Source organism: Alternaria conjuncta, assembly GCF_024043145.1.
Source record: "Alternaria conjuncta strain BMP 0040 chromosome Unknown scaffold_1, whole genome shotgun sequence".
Taxonomy (NCBI): domain Eukaryota; kingdom Fungi; phylum Ascomycota; class Dothideomycetes; order Pleosporales; family Pleosporaceae; genus Alternaria; species Alternaria conjuncta.
The window spans coordinates 1,636,684-1,651,555 of NW_026250090.1; the positions used below are offsets into that span (position 1 = coordinate 1,636,684).

Below are 14,872 nucleotides of genomic sequence, written 5' to 3' on the forward strand. Positions count from 1 at the left end.
GAACTCATCAGAAAAAATCACAAGAAGAAGCAAACCGTGGGAGAAAAGAGATGTGAAGATCGTGATGAAGGCGCGAGACGCGCAGGTCATTGCGGGGTGCGTCTCGCTTCCGGCCACCCCCGGCTCCCAGTCCCAGCCACCAAGCCTCGCGACTGCCTGCCCATCCATCATCGCTACCGGGAACGCCAATCTTCCATGCATACTAGGCCTCTACGTCGATAACAATCTCAACCACCATCAGGGACTGCTCAGTTTTGATCCGATTCGGCAAGAATGTCATTACTACGAACTGCCGCCGCTGTACGCCTGCGCCTACCCAAAGGATCGTCCGCCGCATCCTTTGCTCAACACAGTTCCTCACAACTTCTCGATAGATTTCTTACTCGCACTGGCGTCACGAAGGTAGAAAAGCAAGTTGAGGGCTCTGTCGCCCTCTGGCGGCTCGTCGCTGTAGAATATCCTTATCCCAGCAATTATCTTACGGCCAAGTTGGTCTCGATGCTGAGCAAGTAACCAAGCTACACCTGCACCGTGTGCTGTGCCCAGCAGAGCGATAGCATGGTCACTGTTCATGTCTAGGTATAGTCCCGACCGCGTATAAGCCTGTGACTGGCGAGGTGGTGCGTCGAGAATATCATTAATGATAGCTAAAGTATCTTCGTTCGAGATGTTTTCTCTCATGATGAACTTGAGATCACGTACTTCTTCCTCTGGGTGTTGAGAGTGGGCCCATTGGTGGAAGGCTATATCGGACCAGTGCTTCAACGAGGGTAACAGAGCGGCCGCCAGCGATTTCAACTCCTTGGCCTTGTATGTCGGGCTGTAGCTGTAGTTCACCACGAGAATTCCAGCTTCAACGTTGATATCGGACATGAATCTCACTTCGCTTGCGCCTGCAAGTGTTTCGCCAGTGATAACGTCTTTCGTGTAATCGTCTGTAACATTGATGAAGTGAGAGTTAGAAACTTGAATACCGAGACTGTCCAGCTTTTTTGACAGGCCAGAGACAGATCGAGGCCTTGTTGTTCTCTTATATCCCATTGCTCCTACTTCCCCGGGCGTGAAGTATGGGCTTTGCGTGACAACACATCCGCCATGCATTATTTTGAGCATCTTCTTGCCTTTCTCCACGGCAGTGTTGTAGTCCAGATTACTGATTTGTGAATTCATTGTCGCGGGCATGGCTTACTGTAAAATGTTATTGGGAAAGAGAGGAAACGAGTGTTCTTCATATATGAGGCTGGTGAAACAATGTCTTCTACCTTCCACGAATCTCCAGTGGATCAAGCACGGGCTAGTTTCATGAGTGTTCTACTGTCTGCCATCTCATTGTCCGCGTGGCCTGACAAATTGCTAGAGCAGCGCTTATTCTACCCTCATAGCGACTTCCTTCAATCACCTTCCTCGCTGCCTGGCTTCGGAGTAACCGCGTCACGAAAATGGAACACCAAGCTTGGAATTATCGTCTTGCTTTTATGCCAGATTTCGCGGCAGTCCACAGTAACCTTGTAAACTGTCTTGTGGCCCAATTGCTGCTTATGCTGTATGAGCAACCAAGCGACTCCGGCTCCATTCGGTGTCCCTAGAAAAGCGGCTACCTGATCCCGGTCGTCAACGTCGAATGAGTATGAGCCTGAAGCTTTGGGATGGGCTTGTTGTTTGATATGCTGGATGACTGCTTTTGTCTTTTCGTTTGTGATGCTCATTCGCATCACATAACGTAGGTCGGATGAGTCCGTGTTACGGCAGGCCCATTGCAGGTATGCGACATCTGACCAGTACTTCAGGCTAGGGACGTCATCGCCGACGTTATTTTTCTCCGTAGACTTGTGGCCGGCTTGTTTTAGTAGAGCGTTCTCGGCATCCGCTTTCGCTTTTCTCCAATCATGCATAGGACTGTACGTGTTCATGGCTGCAATCATACCACCGGAAGTGTTGATGACTGAGTCGAAGCGTATCTGCATCTCAAGTCCTTCTTGTAGCGATTCTTCGATTGGTGCAACGCCGTGGTGTTCATGTGAAACAGGGATATTACTTGAAGTATTTATTCCAAGGTCCTCCAACAGTCGCGCCAGAATTTTGGAATCGTCCCCGGAGGACCGCTCAACCCAATTGTTCTCCAAGAGATCTTCGTAGTTGAGGTATTCGCTTTCAGTTGGCGTATCTGTGTTTTTGAGTAAATTACCGAGCTCACCAAAGCTAGCTTCCAGCATCTGAAACAGCAATAGACCTTTCTTGTAAGCCGCCTCGTAATGCGTTGCCGGGCTGACTGAGGTTGTCATCGGAGAAGATGCTAGTTATAAAAGTGTCGCAGGCGGGTCGCGGTAGTACTAAGTATGTTGCTATCCAGATGCATTTATGAATTCCTTGAGTGTGAGACGTTGAGCGTCACGCGCATCGTCAACAAACGGTATGACGCGAAGCAGCTGACATGTAGCCTAAACTGTTCCGCCCTTTGTCTAATTCGCTCAATGTAAAGTGAATGCAGATACAATCTTCTCACCTGACCCCCACTCTACACAATCCAAAACAGCAAAGTCGGCCATCTAAACAAATCATCCTTCTTTGCCGCGTGAAACAAAGTCACCTTCTCAATATTCTTCTCTCCAAACGCCTTCTTATGTTGAATAAGCATCCAAGCGACACCACAACCATTCGGCGTTCCTAAGATCGCCTTCCCTTCTTCAGAGTCCATTCCAAACGTGATACCAGGCCACATCTCATAGGTGAACGTAGCATGCTTGCTAATAATCTTATTGAGAACCAGTGAAGTCGCGGCGTTCTGAATCTGAACGCGGAAGACGTAATTGAGCGGAATCGGCCGTACGGGTGGTTCGGGGAAAGAAGAAAGGTACTGTAGGAACGCTAGGTCTGACCAGTGTCGCAGTGACGGTAGTTCTATAGCTTCTTCTTCCCATTCGTCATCGAACTTCGCTGCATGTGCAGGACTAAGATTACTGTCTGCGATCAAGACACCAGAAAATGGGTTGCTGACTTGGGAGAAGTAGCCGCGTGTTGTCTGGTGGCTCATTAGAACGTGCTTACTTCAAAGCTACCGCGAAACGTACCGTATCGTCTTCTGTCGCTTCTTCTCCGTCGCGGTCATGCACATGATGTGTTCTGATGTTCTCTCCGCCATCATACACCATTTTGTCGCTGACACCTAGATCGCAGAGCGCATCGGCGATACACTCGATTTCAAAGAACTTGTCTTGAGGCTTCAGAAGGTAGCCATGTTGGGCTAGTTCTTGTACCTCCTCGTATGCGCTTTGGACTTGTGTCTTGTCTTTCGCGGCCAGTATCTGGAGTAGCCTAGTACCCTTCACGACGGCGGCCTCGTAGTCTTGATCTATCGTCAATTTTGCCATGGTAGGGATCTATTCGTGGACGAAGGAAGCGAATGTTTCGTGAGAAAGGTAAAAGAAGAAAACAGGGTAATGGAATCACTCCCGCATTTGGGAGTGGAATAACAGTGTTTGCTCGACCGAGCTTTACTTCACTCACAGTGTCACACGAACGCAGATCATTCGCTACTCCACAGCTCCTGACCGCACTGCTAGCTTGTTGCGCCTACAGCATACCTCCGCCCCATGTTTGGCTATCCCGTGTCACTTGTCCTCACCCGCTTTGCCCTGCTCGCCATTTTCCTTCGCACCTTTAACACCGTCAGGCCCAGTACTCCATCCAAGCACAACACAAGGACGCGGAAAACTAACCGAACATACTGCCCCCACCACCGCCCATCCTCCCTCCCCTCTGCGCCTCCCTAACCAACCACTCCCTCAAAAAGTCCTTATTCCGCATCTCCTCGGGTCGCGTCAACCTCGTATCAAACTGCGCCTCCTGTCTTGAAAACGCCAATAGCGTCGGCATACTACTGATGCGGTATTTTATAGGCAAATCCTCAATCAACGTGCTGTCCATCAACACTTCCACAAAGCCCAGTCCGCCTTCCCGTTCGCCAATTTTTTCTTCTTCGATGAGCTGGCGGATGAGCGGCTTGATGGCTTGGCAAGTTTGACACCAGGTCGCGGTCCAGAAAGTTATTAGAGAGCGGTTGTCGGAGGCGTTGAGGAGCGTGAGTGTGTGCAGGTCGTTGGGTTGGCGGATGGGGTCGAAGATGCGGTTCGTGTGCGAGCGCGACGTGGGATTTAGGAGGGAGAAGGCGCGTTTGGAGGTACTTGGGAAGGCATTGAGTCGGATAGCGGAGAGGAGGGTCGGTCTTAGCATCTTGGCGGGTGCGGGAGTTGTGTTGGGAGCGGTAGGTCGGGATGATGGAGGTTTGGGGTTCGTGGGTCGCGACGCGTGAAGGTTTTGGGGCTACGTCATCGGTTGTCGGAGCTTAGGGTCGTCACTCGCGGTCGCGTCTGCATGCCACAGCACAACATAACAGGCTACACTGAAGAACGACTTTACATATCATTGAAGGCGGCGCATTGCTGATACATTAACGAACTCTCCTCAATACAAATACAACGATGACCCTTCTACGATAACCACGCCAGCGCAGTCCGTCTACGGTACAAATACAAGAGCAAGGGGCAGCTAATACCCGTCAAGGAAAGACAGGCTGTCGCTTAGGCGCTGCCTTTTCCTGGAAAAGGACGAATGAACCGTATCTCTCACACGACTGTCAACAGTCGCGTGCGAACTATCAAAGCGACCGAGGCCATCGTCAATCTCTTCACGCGACTTGCGCTTTACACCTGCCTGGTTTTCGAAGAACTCTAGATCCGCGTCGTCATAGCTTCTGTCCAGGCTCTTTCCTTGGTCCTCCTGTTCCTTGCCTTTAGAAGGGGGCCATACAATATTGTTAGACCGATCGTAAGGGGCATCTTCAACCGATAACAGCGCTAGAGGTCGGTCATCCGCATCGTACCGTTGTTGCACATGGTCTCGCAATTCGCCCTCTCCTTGTGCTTCCGGTACATCATCAGGCCGATCCGGCACCTGGGGGACAGTACCTTCATAGCGCCTGTTTGCGGGTACAGCTTCATAAGTCCTCTCCACTGTCAACTTCCGGCAGAAGAACCAAGCTACCAATGCCTTCCAGTCGAGTAATCCCGCTATTGCAGCCCTAGCGAAAAGCCATGCCTCAAAATAGATCTTCTCGTTGTATGGGCCCCTTTTGGTATCTGGTGTGAGACCCATTGCGAGTATCCAGGCGTTTACGAAAACGTGGTAGCCACATTGGAATCCGCCCTTCTGCTGCTTTGGTACAGGATATCTATGATTGAAGCCTGCAACTTGCGCGGTATTACGATGCGAGGACCAACCAAGACGTCCAGCTGCTCTCAGAACGGAACGGCCCAAGAACTCGTGGGCGTTCTCCAAGATGGCCGGATGACTATCAAGGGTATAAGTATCGACGCTCAGATGATTTGTATTCGGTTGGTCATCTCGCTCTTGCAGTACCATGAGCAATGTATGACCTCCGCCTGTTGACAGGCGCTTCACTTTATGGCCTTTCGTCTCCTGCCATGCGTTGGCCCGTTCTAGGAGTGGTCCGCTCACATTCAGAGGCATAAACCAGCATCTCCTAGGTCTCGATGCCACAGGATGATCTGCTGGCAGTGGTTTAAGTAGCGCCTCTCTTAACGCGTCATTTGGGGCCATCGAAAACCCCCCAGCAAATGGCTGACCGTCAGCGCTGTTCATCCTGTGAAGCTCTCGCTGCTTGTCATCGATTGCCTCGATCACGGCAGCGATAGCCATATTTATTTCCCACGGTTGACATTCTTGTCTATTGATCTCCTCTCGCATCCCGTTAGAGAAGCTTTGTGCCAACGGTTCGTAGTTCAGGATACAATCGTAAAGGTTTATAGCGTCTGATACCCAGGCACAGGGAAAGTGATCGATCTGCACATTCAGACCCGGTGGATGTAATTTGTTGAGGAATTCCCTGTAGTGAGGAAGTATGTCCTTGGTGATATCCAAAGTCCGGTTCTTTAGTTTGCCATGTATGTGTTCCAGCTGGTTCTCAAATTCCACGCCATGCATCAAAAAGTGTTGTTGCCACTGCTCTTCAAGTCCTTTGCTGTCCGCATCAAGAACAAGTTTTCCCCAGCGTTCGAGATCCTTCACGTACTCCTTCCTTGCCTCTTCCGTCCAGTCGTCTGATGGCCATACCTTGTCGTGTCGCTTCCCTGGGACAACATGTGTTCTGTTTGCCTTAGCTAGTTTGGGGAAATCTGGATCCCTTTCTTCCCATTCGCGGCGCTCTGACTCTTCCAGACGATCCAATACCGATTCTAGTGCTTCATCGCGCGGCAAATTCTCGGTCCGTTCAAAATGGCGATCCTCGGGCACGGCTGCTGCATTGTCGACGAACTCTTTACATCTGAGAAACGCATATATCAGTCTCCAGTCTGCTCGTCCAACACGAGCGATGTGGATCACATCAATGAGGTCTTGGAAGAATTGTGCTGTCCAACTTGGGAAGAAATTGATGTTGGGTTGAAGTCCCAAAGCCAGCGTCCACGCATTCAATATGGTATAGTAACCACACTCATTATCCGTAGGTTGTGGGGCTACGGGTATCCACTCAGCGTGCAATGCCTCCCGGGTGTATTGGCGTAAGTCACCTTCGTCCGGAAGATTGGGAAACCGGCCCCAGCGCGAGGCGATAAAGATGTTTCGAGCTGTGTCGAAAATATGAGCACGTCGTTCGAAGCTATAGTTGTGAGATTTAGAATCTAGGATGGAGATCGTAGGTGTAGGCTCCTTCTTAGAGCCGTCAAACTGAATAACCACCAAGATGATATGGTTGTCAATATTCACCGGTACTATCAACGGCCGTCCCGGTCGAATCGTAGGCTGCATCAACATAGGATTCTCGTGCCGACAGTATTGAACTGCAGTCTGGTCCAAACAACCGAACCCGCCCTCTAGGTCCTGAGCATTCGTTATGCCGAGCGTCACGGCTGCGATGGCCAAGGACACCTCTTCATCCTTGAGCCACAGTCCGAATGTGGTGGTTGCACGACTTCGAAGACTTTCTACTGCTGCTGCTACGGCCGGATCACTCAGAAGCGCGTTTCGCTGTTGGTTGAAGTATTCGCACGGGTCAAAGTTTTCTGGCAACGCTGACTTTTCTTTGGGGTTACCGGAAGTCTCTTTGGTCTTTTCCGATACAGATTTGGTACCTTCTCCGGGGTTTTGAGGACGAGCGGGGTCGCCCAGTGGTTTATCGCCATTGTTTGACGGTTTGGGATAATCGCCCTTGGAGCCACCTGAGGGTGCGGGAGCAATTGACAGGACCTTGCTGTACATTCCAGACGTGATCAACTCGGGTATACGCGTTGACCTATCCGGCTTGTCGTAGTTATCCCACGGGAAAGCTTCAGTATGCGCTACACCAGTGTTCACTGGAAAATGCGGATAGTTGATGTCACGGCAAGCCTGAGTCTCAATCGAGCGCTTTGTCTTTCTGTTGCCTCTGGTGATACGAGGGCCACGAGCAGGCCTTGTCGCTTTGAATCGACGCTGTATCGGAGGCGGCTGCTCGGACTGAGTATAACCCACGCAACGCAAGAAGGCCCAGATCAGCTTCCAGTCTGCATGTGCTTTCATCACTGCCTGGAGCAGAGGAAGTGCGCTGTCGTAGAAATCTGCGCCTATGCGGAATTCGGGATTGATGGGTAGACCAAGTAGTACAGCCCATGCACTCATGATTGCAAAATACCCAGCTTCCTCTACTCTTGCTTGCTGAGGACCCGGCATCCATTTTAGTACTGGCCCGACGAAACTACTCACTTTGTCTGCAGTAGGGTCAACTGCTAACATCCCCGCTTCAACCAGTAGGTCGTGGATCCGGACGCGCTCCACCGCCGTGGCAGTCCATGGTGCGGAGTCCATGACGCGTGATACATCAGGAGCTTCTTTGGATGTGTCCTCATGCTGCAAGACTACTAGTATGACGTGTTCTTCCAGTTGGCAGACCATCATAACCACCGTGTCCAAGACGCCAGAATCATCTGCGTATCTGCTACTACCGTTCAGGTCTGCCACTGTGAAGCCCCGCTGAGGCCGCTCAGGCGAGAGCAAATCGTTGATAGCTCGTACAACGGGCTCGATGTATCCAAAGACAGCTTGACTCCACCTGGATGGCAATGCTTCGTCGATTTCACTTCCGACTTTTGGTTCAATCTTCCCCTGCTCTTCGAGCAATTTAATATGCTCGTGAAGATGCTTACAAGGATCAAAGTCGACCGTAATCTCCTCGGTATCTGGAGTCGATTTATGAGGCGGCGGTGGTGGTGGTGGCGTTGTTTTTGTCAACGACATATCCGACATTTTTTGCTCCTTGCGTTCATCCAGACGCTTTTTCAGCTTCTCTTCTGTATCAGCGAAGTTCCATTGGCCATCACGGACGATGGAAGTGAGGTTGGTCCGTTCAAGCTCGCTTAGTGAATCGGCAGCGAAGGCTTGATCATGGCGCATCCCATGTTCTAGTCCCAGAGTAACCAGCTCCATATCAATCTTCTTGCCTTCGGCGGCGGCGTCTGCAGCCGTTTGACGAGCGATTAGCTTCTGGAAGGAGCGGTCACAAAGATCAAATCGCCTTGATAGATGCGGGAGATTTGCCTCTTCATCATCCTCGCTGCCCTCGCTGGGCTTAACAAATTCGGTGCAGCGGAAAAAGGCGAGTAACACCCTCCAGTTCAGCTTGTCTTGAAGGGCCAGGTCGAAGATTTGTTGGGCTCGGATGAAGAACGATTCGTGACCATGAGCGCTGGATGTGAACGACGGGTTTGGTGCGAGGCCCATCGCCAGCGCCCATGCGTTCAAGACGGTGTACGTGAAGCTTCCATCGCCTGTCGTGACTTGGGCAGCCGGTACCCACATTATGGCCTCGGGCAGGTTCTCTTCCAATTGTTCTAATGAGTCAAATACATGACGCCACCATGTGGAGCTTCGCAAAGTCTCCCTGATGTGTTCATCGATAGCTTTTCGACTAGACAGCCTTGATCGCCACGTCATAGGATCTAGGACTTCGAGTGTGATGTGCTTGTCGGCATGGATTTGAGCAGCGAGCAACAGATAGTTCCCTTCCACCTCGATCGGCTGCAACAGCGTCCTTCCGGGTCTGAAAGTCTGTCCTTCATGCTGGCAACTGAATCCGGTAGCTTCTTTCTGTCGATAGTTCACCGAAGCAAGAACTCTGGGAATGAGCTCGCGATATCGGCTTTGTTGATGAGACAACAGCTGAGTTCGCATATACGCACCAATATCTTTGATTGGCTCTCCTCCATCTGTAAACGTGTCGATGAAGTCATCCTCTGACTCTTGTTCTACCTCTTCTGGGACGCTCGGATTTGCCGATCCCGCTGGCGATAGTGAAGCTCCAATAGGCCTCCATTGCACCCTCGTATTTCCCAAAGCAATATCCCCATTTCCATCGCGACGATCGAGCTCTTCTTGAGGTACCGCCCTGTGTGACGAAGTGTATTTCAAGCTTGCTGCAGTTCTGAAGAAGAACGCTGGTTGCGACAGTAGTTCAATGATTGCGTACCCTTCGAGCGGCCCAATGTAAAAAGGCATGGACGATGAGTCGTCACTGTTGGTGTATGTAGTTCCGTTTACTGTGACTGACGTATTGAGAGGGAGTTGAATGAAGTAACCGGCTGGGCTGCCATCCTCTGATGAGTTCCGTCGGATAAAATCCACATGTGCAGTCACATCGTTCACAGTCCTAAATCCAATCAGCTTGGCGACAACGAGCCACGTATCTGCACTTACACTTCCAAACGTTGGTCTTCATTCAGAACAAAAGTAGCGTTGTCCTCCGCTCTTGAGAGCACTACTGCAATGTTTGCGTCATCGCCAAACTGCTGCTGGAAATGAGTGATGCTATGGCCCTCTTCCTTATCAATACTTCTACTCTTGATATCGTTGAACAGGTTGCGCAAAGACGCGCTGGGCCTGTACTTGTCTCCCGCTCGCAGATCTTTGCCTTGCTTTTGGAATACTGGCGTCCGGAATTGCGGATCTAACAAAGGTGCTTGTTGCGGACTTATCTCTTCTCGCGCTTTCTCATAGAGGATTTGGGCATACTCGGCTGCGCATTTCTCTTTGTAGATGTTCTTTCCCTTTTCTTTTGGTATGAACCAGCTGACATCGGTCTTGGTTGTATCGTCATCAGGAGTATCCTCTGATCTGGTCTTCTTCGCCCTGGGTGGGTCGTCACCATGTCCTGTCTTCTTCCGTTTTGGAGACATCTTGATAGAACCTCGATACCAATGGATGTGAAGTGTCAGACAAGAATAGATTTCATGGACATGAGATTGGAACTTTGACCCATATAGATGTCGCGTCGGATATATGCTGGGTATGTGTTCTTTGAAGAATGGCCCTTTGTCTACAGAGGACAAGAAGAACATGCCGGGTTTGCCAACATCACCCATGCTGTGTTAGTTATCTGAACAAAGGGAGATACCTAGCCGTCTTCCACCAGCAGGACAGTAATTAGAGAAAACCGTGCCAACATGAGAAGACGACAGGGTACACACGGCCTATCTGGAGGAATAAAAGATATGAGACTAGTTTCATCAGTGCCGAATGTGGAGGGAATCGATGATGATGAGATCATCATATTCGCCGATAGAGGCTACAAGAGTAATTTGTACACGTTATTTACAAACTTAAGTTGATCATCTCCAAGTCCTCTAGGCTTGGTGCTGGCGTGCTGGCGTCGACTGGAGTGTCCAAAGTGTATCATACGAACATAGACTGAGCAAGGCGGGAGGTCATGCGACGGCTGTCGACAAAGAAAAGAGTTCAAGTTTCGGCTTCGCTTTCATGCTAGCGGTTGATTTCTTTCATGGAGTTCGTAATGGCGGGCGAAGCAGTGAAGAGGACCGACACGTATCGGTGGTAGGGTCTCGATAGGGGTCTGCGAAACGTTTCCTCGCCACAATGCATTGTTTAGACCCTCCTAGAGATTGTCTCGACTCAACATAGTACTGAAGAGGCTATTGATGAGTACAACAGGTGCCTATCCAGCCGCCAACATGGACTTGGCCACCGTAGGGTCGTACACAACAAGCGCCGCCACTGGTCTCCGATAGCTCCGCTCGCTATAGGCCAGGTTGATGATGACGGGGCACCTCCCACTTGTATCCGCAGACTGACCACCGTCTTGTCTTATATAGTCGCATGATTTTGAGAATATCGATCCATCATGTTGAATACTGTAGCATTGTCGACATAACAATGACGGTCTGATGTGTGGCATCCGAGATCGACTTCCAGCTCAGGGCCAACACCAGATCGCATTGTGCGGATGATGTTGGCAGCGTCAACACAAGACGAGGTGTTGTTGTAATATGACGTCGGTTCTGCAGTGTAGTTGCAGTCGCTTGAGTAGGCCCAAGCGCTACTATATGTCTGCTCGTAAGGGTAGTCGTACTGAACATGCTCTGACTTGATCTGAACAGCTGATGGAGTCATTGGAGTAGTATAATGCATCGCTGGATATGAGGCTGGTGGTGGTGTGCCCATACTTGATACCACGGATCTTGGACTGGGCGAATCGTTGCAACTGAGTGCTGTCGGCCGTGCAGATGGGATAGTAGCATGCGGCACTGATGAGACGTGTTGAGATAAAGAATCGGCTCTGGTATATGAAGGTATAGGCGAACTGGTCGAAGAGGCTGTGTTGGTGTTGACCCTTGACTCAAGCATGGCCTGCAGTCTGGTGGCGGCAGAGGTGTGCTTGTAGTGTCGATCGGACGTCGATTCAAGGGCAGCGACAATCTCCGCTTCAGAGACTCCTCTCCCATGAAGAAGCGACCTGAGTTTTCGGTTCTCTTCTAGTACTTTCCTGGCAGCATACTGGATTTCCGAAGAGGCCTCGATGCCTATCTGTTCATAGCTGCGCAGTTTGGCCTCGAGCTCATGCAGATACTCCTTCCGGCGGGCGCGTGATCGGCCTGAAGCGAGTACCGTTAGCGAACATCCTCGGTAAATCGAATGCTTCTACAGAGACGTCTAGATAGTTTGCAGGCTGCAAGCTATCGCCACTCTTCATGGGTGGACGGCAGACAGCTGACGATGAGTCGTCGTGCAAGGAAACCACTCACGCTGGTTGTCCCTGATCCTAGCAAGATTCTGTGCCTTCTGTTATGAGCCGTCAGTGGAGTGCTTAGGAGGTGATAGATGCAGACGTACAGATATTCTGCTGTTGTCACTCATGGTGATGTTTGATACGAAGCAAAGCGGGCGAATAGTGATGGATACTGAACGGGTTGGGAAGATGGCTTTTCAGTTGGGTGATCATCCTGAGTAGTATCATTCCAAACAGATGGCATCCCGTAGTCTTAAAGAAGAAGGCAGTGGCAGAGGGACGAGCAAGCCACCTGTGCCCAAGCGCGCTGCAGGCCTCATCCTGGCCGCCCTGCGTAGGGAGCGTAAGGGTGTAAGTGGGAGTGTGCCTCGCCTCTGCTGCCGGGGTTACAAGCGTGGGAGTCTGAAGCGGACGGGCCCACAGACGTGATGGTAGACCGGGATAGAGCGGTAATGTTACGAAGACGCGGCCGATCCTGTCAGTTCTTTCGGCGACCGGTGCTAGTCCGAACGTGACATAGCGCCGATTGCTAGCGCGCTTCCCTCAGCTCGGTGACTGCCCTTTTCAGCTTCAGCCTCGGAAATTGGGGGTGAACGAGTTTTGCAGCCGTCTCACAACACCACGTCGCATCATCTCCATCGCGAATTATCTCGCGTCATCTATCGCGCACTACCCACGACCCAGATTCCACCGCGTCGGAAACGTTCCGAGGACACGACAACCAGTCTGGTGGCACTCGACAAGGATCCCAATCAACAACCCCAGCATGGCTATTGGTCAACGAATAACGGCACCGTACGCCGGCCTTTTCGATCCCACGCGGTTTGTAACCTCGTGGATTCTCCCACCAGCCGCCCTCTTCGCTATTCGCGCGCTATTGGCCATTTACGCATTTACCACGCTCTTTTTCATCTTTGGCTGGAATGGTACCCACGGCAGGTCCGACGCTTCGCAGCAATCCTTCTCTTTCTTCACGGTTCTGACGTATTGGGGTCTCGCCTTTTACTATGCCTTTGCCGCTGTGCATACCGGCAGTTACTGGTTTACTGGAACTTCGTTTTTGGCACGATGGCCCAAAGCGCTACAGGTGGCGCACAGCATGTTTTACTCTACCATTGTAGTCTATCCGTGGATAGTGACCAGTAAGTCAACTTACATAAAACGTTTTGCCAAAGTCGCGCCGGAGTACCTCGAGGCAATCTCGTGTTCCCTGCAACATCATTTTTGGGGAGCTGGCAGCATTTATTGTCTGAGCACGCTGAACTAATACACAACAGTTGTTTACTGGACACTTCTTGCGGGTCAATTCCCCACCACCTTCGCGCTCTGGTCAAACACGTCACAGCATGCTCTCAACTCGGCGTACGCCCTTTTCGAGATAGTTATCCCCCGAACTGAGCGACTGCCCTGGCTCGACCTGATTCCAATTATCCTCCTGTTGGCTCTTTATCTTGGCCTGGCCTACCTCACGCATGCGACCCAAGGCTTTTATGTATACCCCTTCCTTGACCTTCAGAAGAATTCTTCTGGGCTAGTCGGAGCGTACATAGTGGGTATTCTGGTCGCCGCGATTATTATCTTCTTGATTGTCAGGTATCTCATCGTGTTGCGCGTCTTTGTCACTGAGAAAAAGCTAGGGAAGACTGGGAAGACTTCAACGCGTCAACACGCGACGGGCGCTGATGAATATCCTTTACACAGCACCATACAAAAATAGCGCGCGTATTCTCGTCGACGTTGGAATCCCCAATGGTCGACTGTTATTACAATCGCGCCCTCAGACCGCTCGCTTTTAATACGCCATATAATCTAGTCTTTAATTCCTCTGTTACGTCACTCATTCATCTGCTGTCAACCGCCATTGACCACTCTCATCCCCGTTGCTATCGACTACTATTCCACCATGGTGATCACTGAATTGGCATGATTTGGTGTGGCGCACCAGTCAGATGCCCACCTCACAAGGCGACTCCTGCGCGGCTGTCTATTTGCTTCTTCCTTGTTCTGCAAATACTGTGTAGCGGCTGCCATGATGCCTATTATCGGAACCTGGCTGTCTCCGATAGTAAGCTGCGACGAAACCATCGGCATCAACGGCATGGGGTCTATGAGGATGATCGGCGAACACTTCGCGAAGTGCATTAAATCGCCCAGTTCATCCCACGTCAATCCCCTAGCTACCCGTGCGGGATGTTTGCTTTTGTGGCGACATGTCGAAGCTGCCACTCCGCTTTGGATCTGTGTTCATCATAGCCTCGTGTTTACTAGATGTGGGTCAATTGGCCGTAGTGGGTTCAAGAGGCTGTTAAGGTATGAGAGACGCCCCCACATACATGCATCCGGGCGTCGATCATGCTGCAACTCGAGATCAGCCATCCATGCGTCTTCCATGCGCACTGTCACAGCCGCCCTTTAGACTAGAAGGACGCGCATGTGACGAAGCGATAGCCAATGGACTACACACGTGAGAATCGGCTACCCAATCAATGGTAACACGTGAAAGCAAACGAAGGAACACTGACATGCAGCGCCATGATGGCGCATAGGCATTGAATGACATCAATCACCACCTCCATGGACCTTGATTCTGTCAGTAACGGAAACGCTACATGATGCCAGCACGAGCTTCTAGAAGCGCTTTAGCTTCGTCTGCCTGCAGCTGCAGGGCTTAGCGCTGAGCCTTTCATTAATTCGCGCAGGCTTGGTGTTGATTGGCCGCGCAAGAAAAATCCTACACTCAACAGTGCGTGCGCATCTGCTGGAAAGTCTGCGCACCTATTCTTCGGGGCCGCCCGGTCACGAACA

General features: G+C 51.1%; 5 protein-coding genes across 5 annotated transcripts; all 5 read right to left on the minus strand.

Moving 5' to 3' along the window:
- Positions 1 to 357: 357 nt before the first annotated feature.
- Positions 358 to 1,182, minus strand: J4E85_000601 (uncharacterized protein; the record flags this gene model as incomplete). Its single annotated transcript, XM_051464891.1, has 1 exon — positions 358 to 1,182. One exon carries the CDS (start codon positions 1,180 to 1,182, stop codon positions 358 to 360), a length of 825 nt encoding a protein of 274 aa, XP_051331412.1.
- A 209-nt stretch (positions 1,183 to 1,391) lies between these two features.
- Positions 1,392 to 2,282, minus strand: J4E85_000602 (uncharacterized protein; the record flags this gene model as incomplete). The annotated part of the gene is made up of 1 exon (XM_051464892.1): positions 1,392 to 2,282. One exon carries the CDS (start codon positions 2,280 to 2,282, stop codon positions 1,392 to 1,394), a length of 891 nt encoding a protein of 296 aa, XP_051331413.1.
- Positions 2,283 to 2,515: 233 nt separating this feature from the next.
- Positions 2,516 to 3,368, minus strand: J4E85_000603 (uncharacterized protein; the record flags this gene model as incomplete). Its single annotated transcript, XM_051464893.1, has 2 exons — positions 2,516 to 3,019; positions 3,069 to 3,368. The coding sequence occupies 2 exons, from the start codon at positions 3,366 to 3,368 to the stop codon at positions 2,516 to 2,518; spliced, it is 804 nt and encodes a 267-aa protein (XP_051331414.1).
- A 343-nt stretch (positions 3,369 to 3,711) lies between these two features.
- J4E85_000604 (uncharacterized protein) lies at positions 3,712 to 4,230 on the minus strand (the record flags this gene model as incomplete). The annotated part of the gene is made up of 1 exon (XM_051464894.1): positions 3,712 to 4,230. The coding sequence occupies one exon, from the start codon at positions 4,228 to 4,230 to the stop codon at positions 3,712 to 3,714; it is 519 nt and encodes a 172-aa protein (XP_051331415.1).
- A 315-nt stretch (positions 4,231 to 4,545) lies between these two features.
- Positions 4,546 to 10,220, minus strand: J4E85_000605 (uncharacterized protein; the record flags this gene model as incomplete). The annotated part of the gene is made up of 2 exons (XM_051464895.1): positions 4,546 to 9,694; positions 9,742 to 10,220. The coding sequence occupies 2 exons, from the start codon at positions 10,218 to 10,220 to the stop codon at positions 4,546 to 4,548; spliced, it is 5,628 nt and encodes a 1,875-aa protein (XP_051331416.1).
- Positions 10,221 to 14,872: the final 4,652 nt, after the last annotated feature.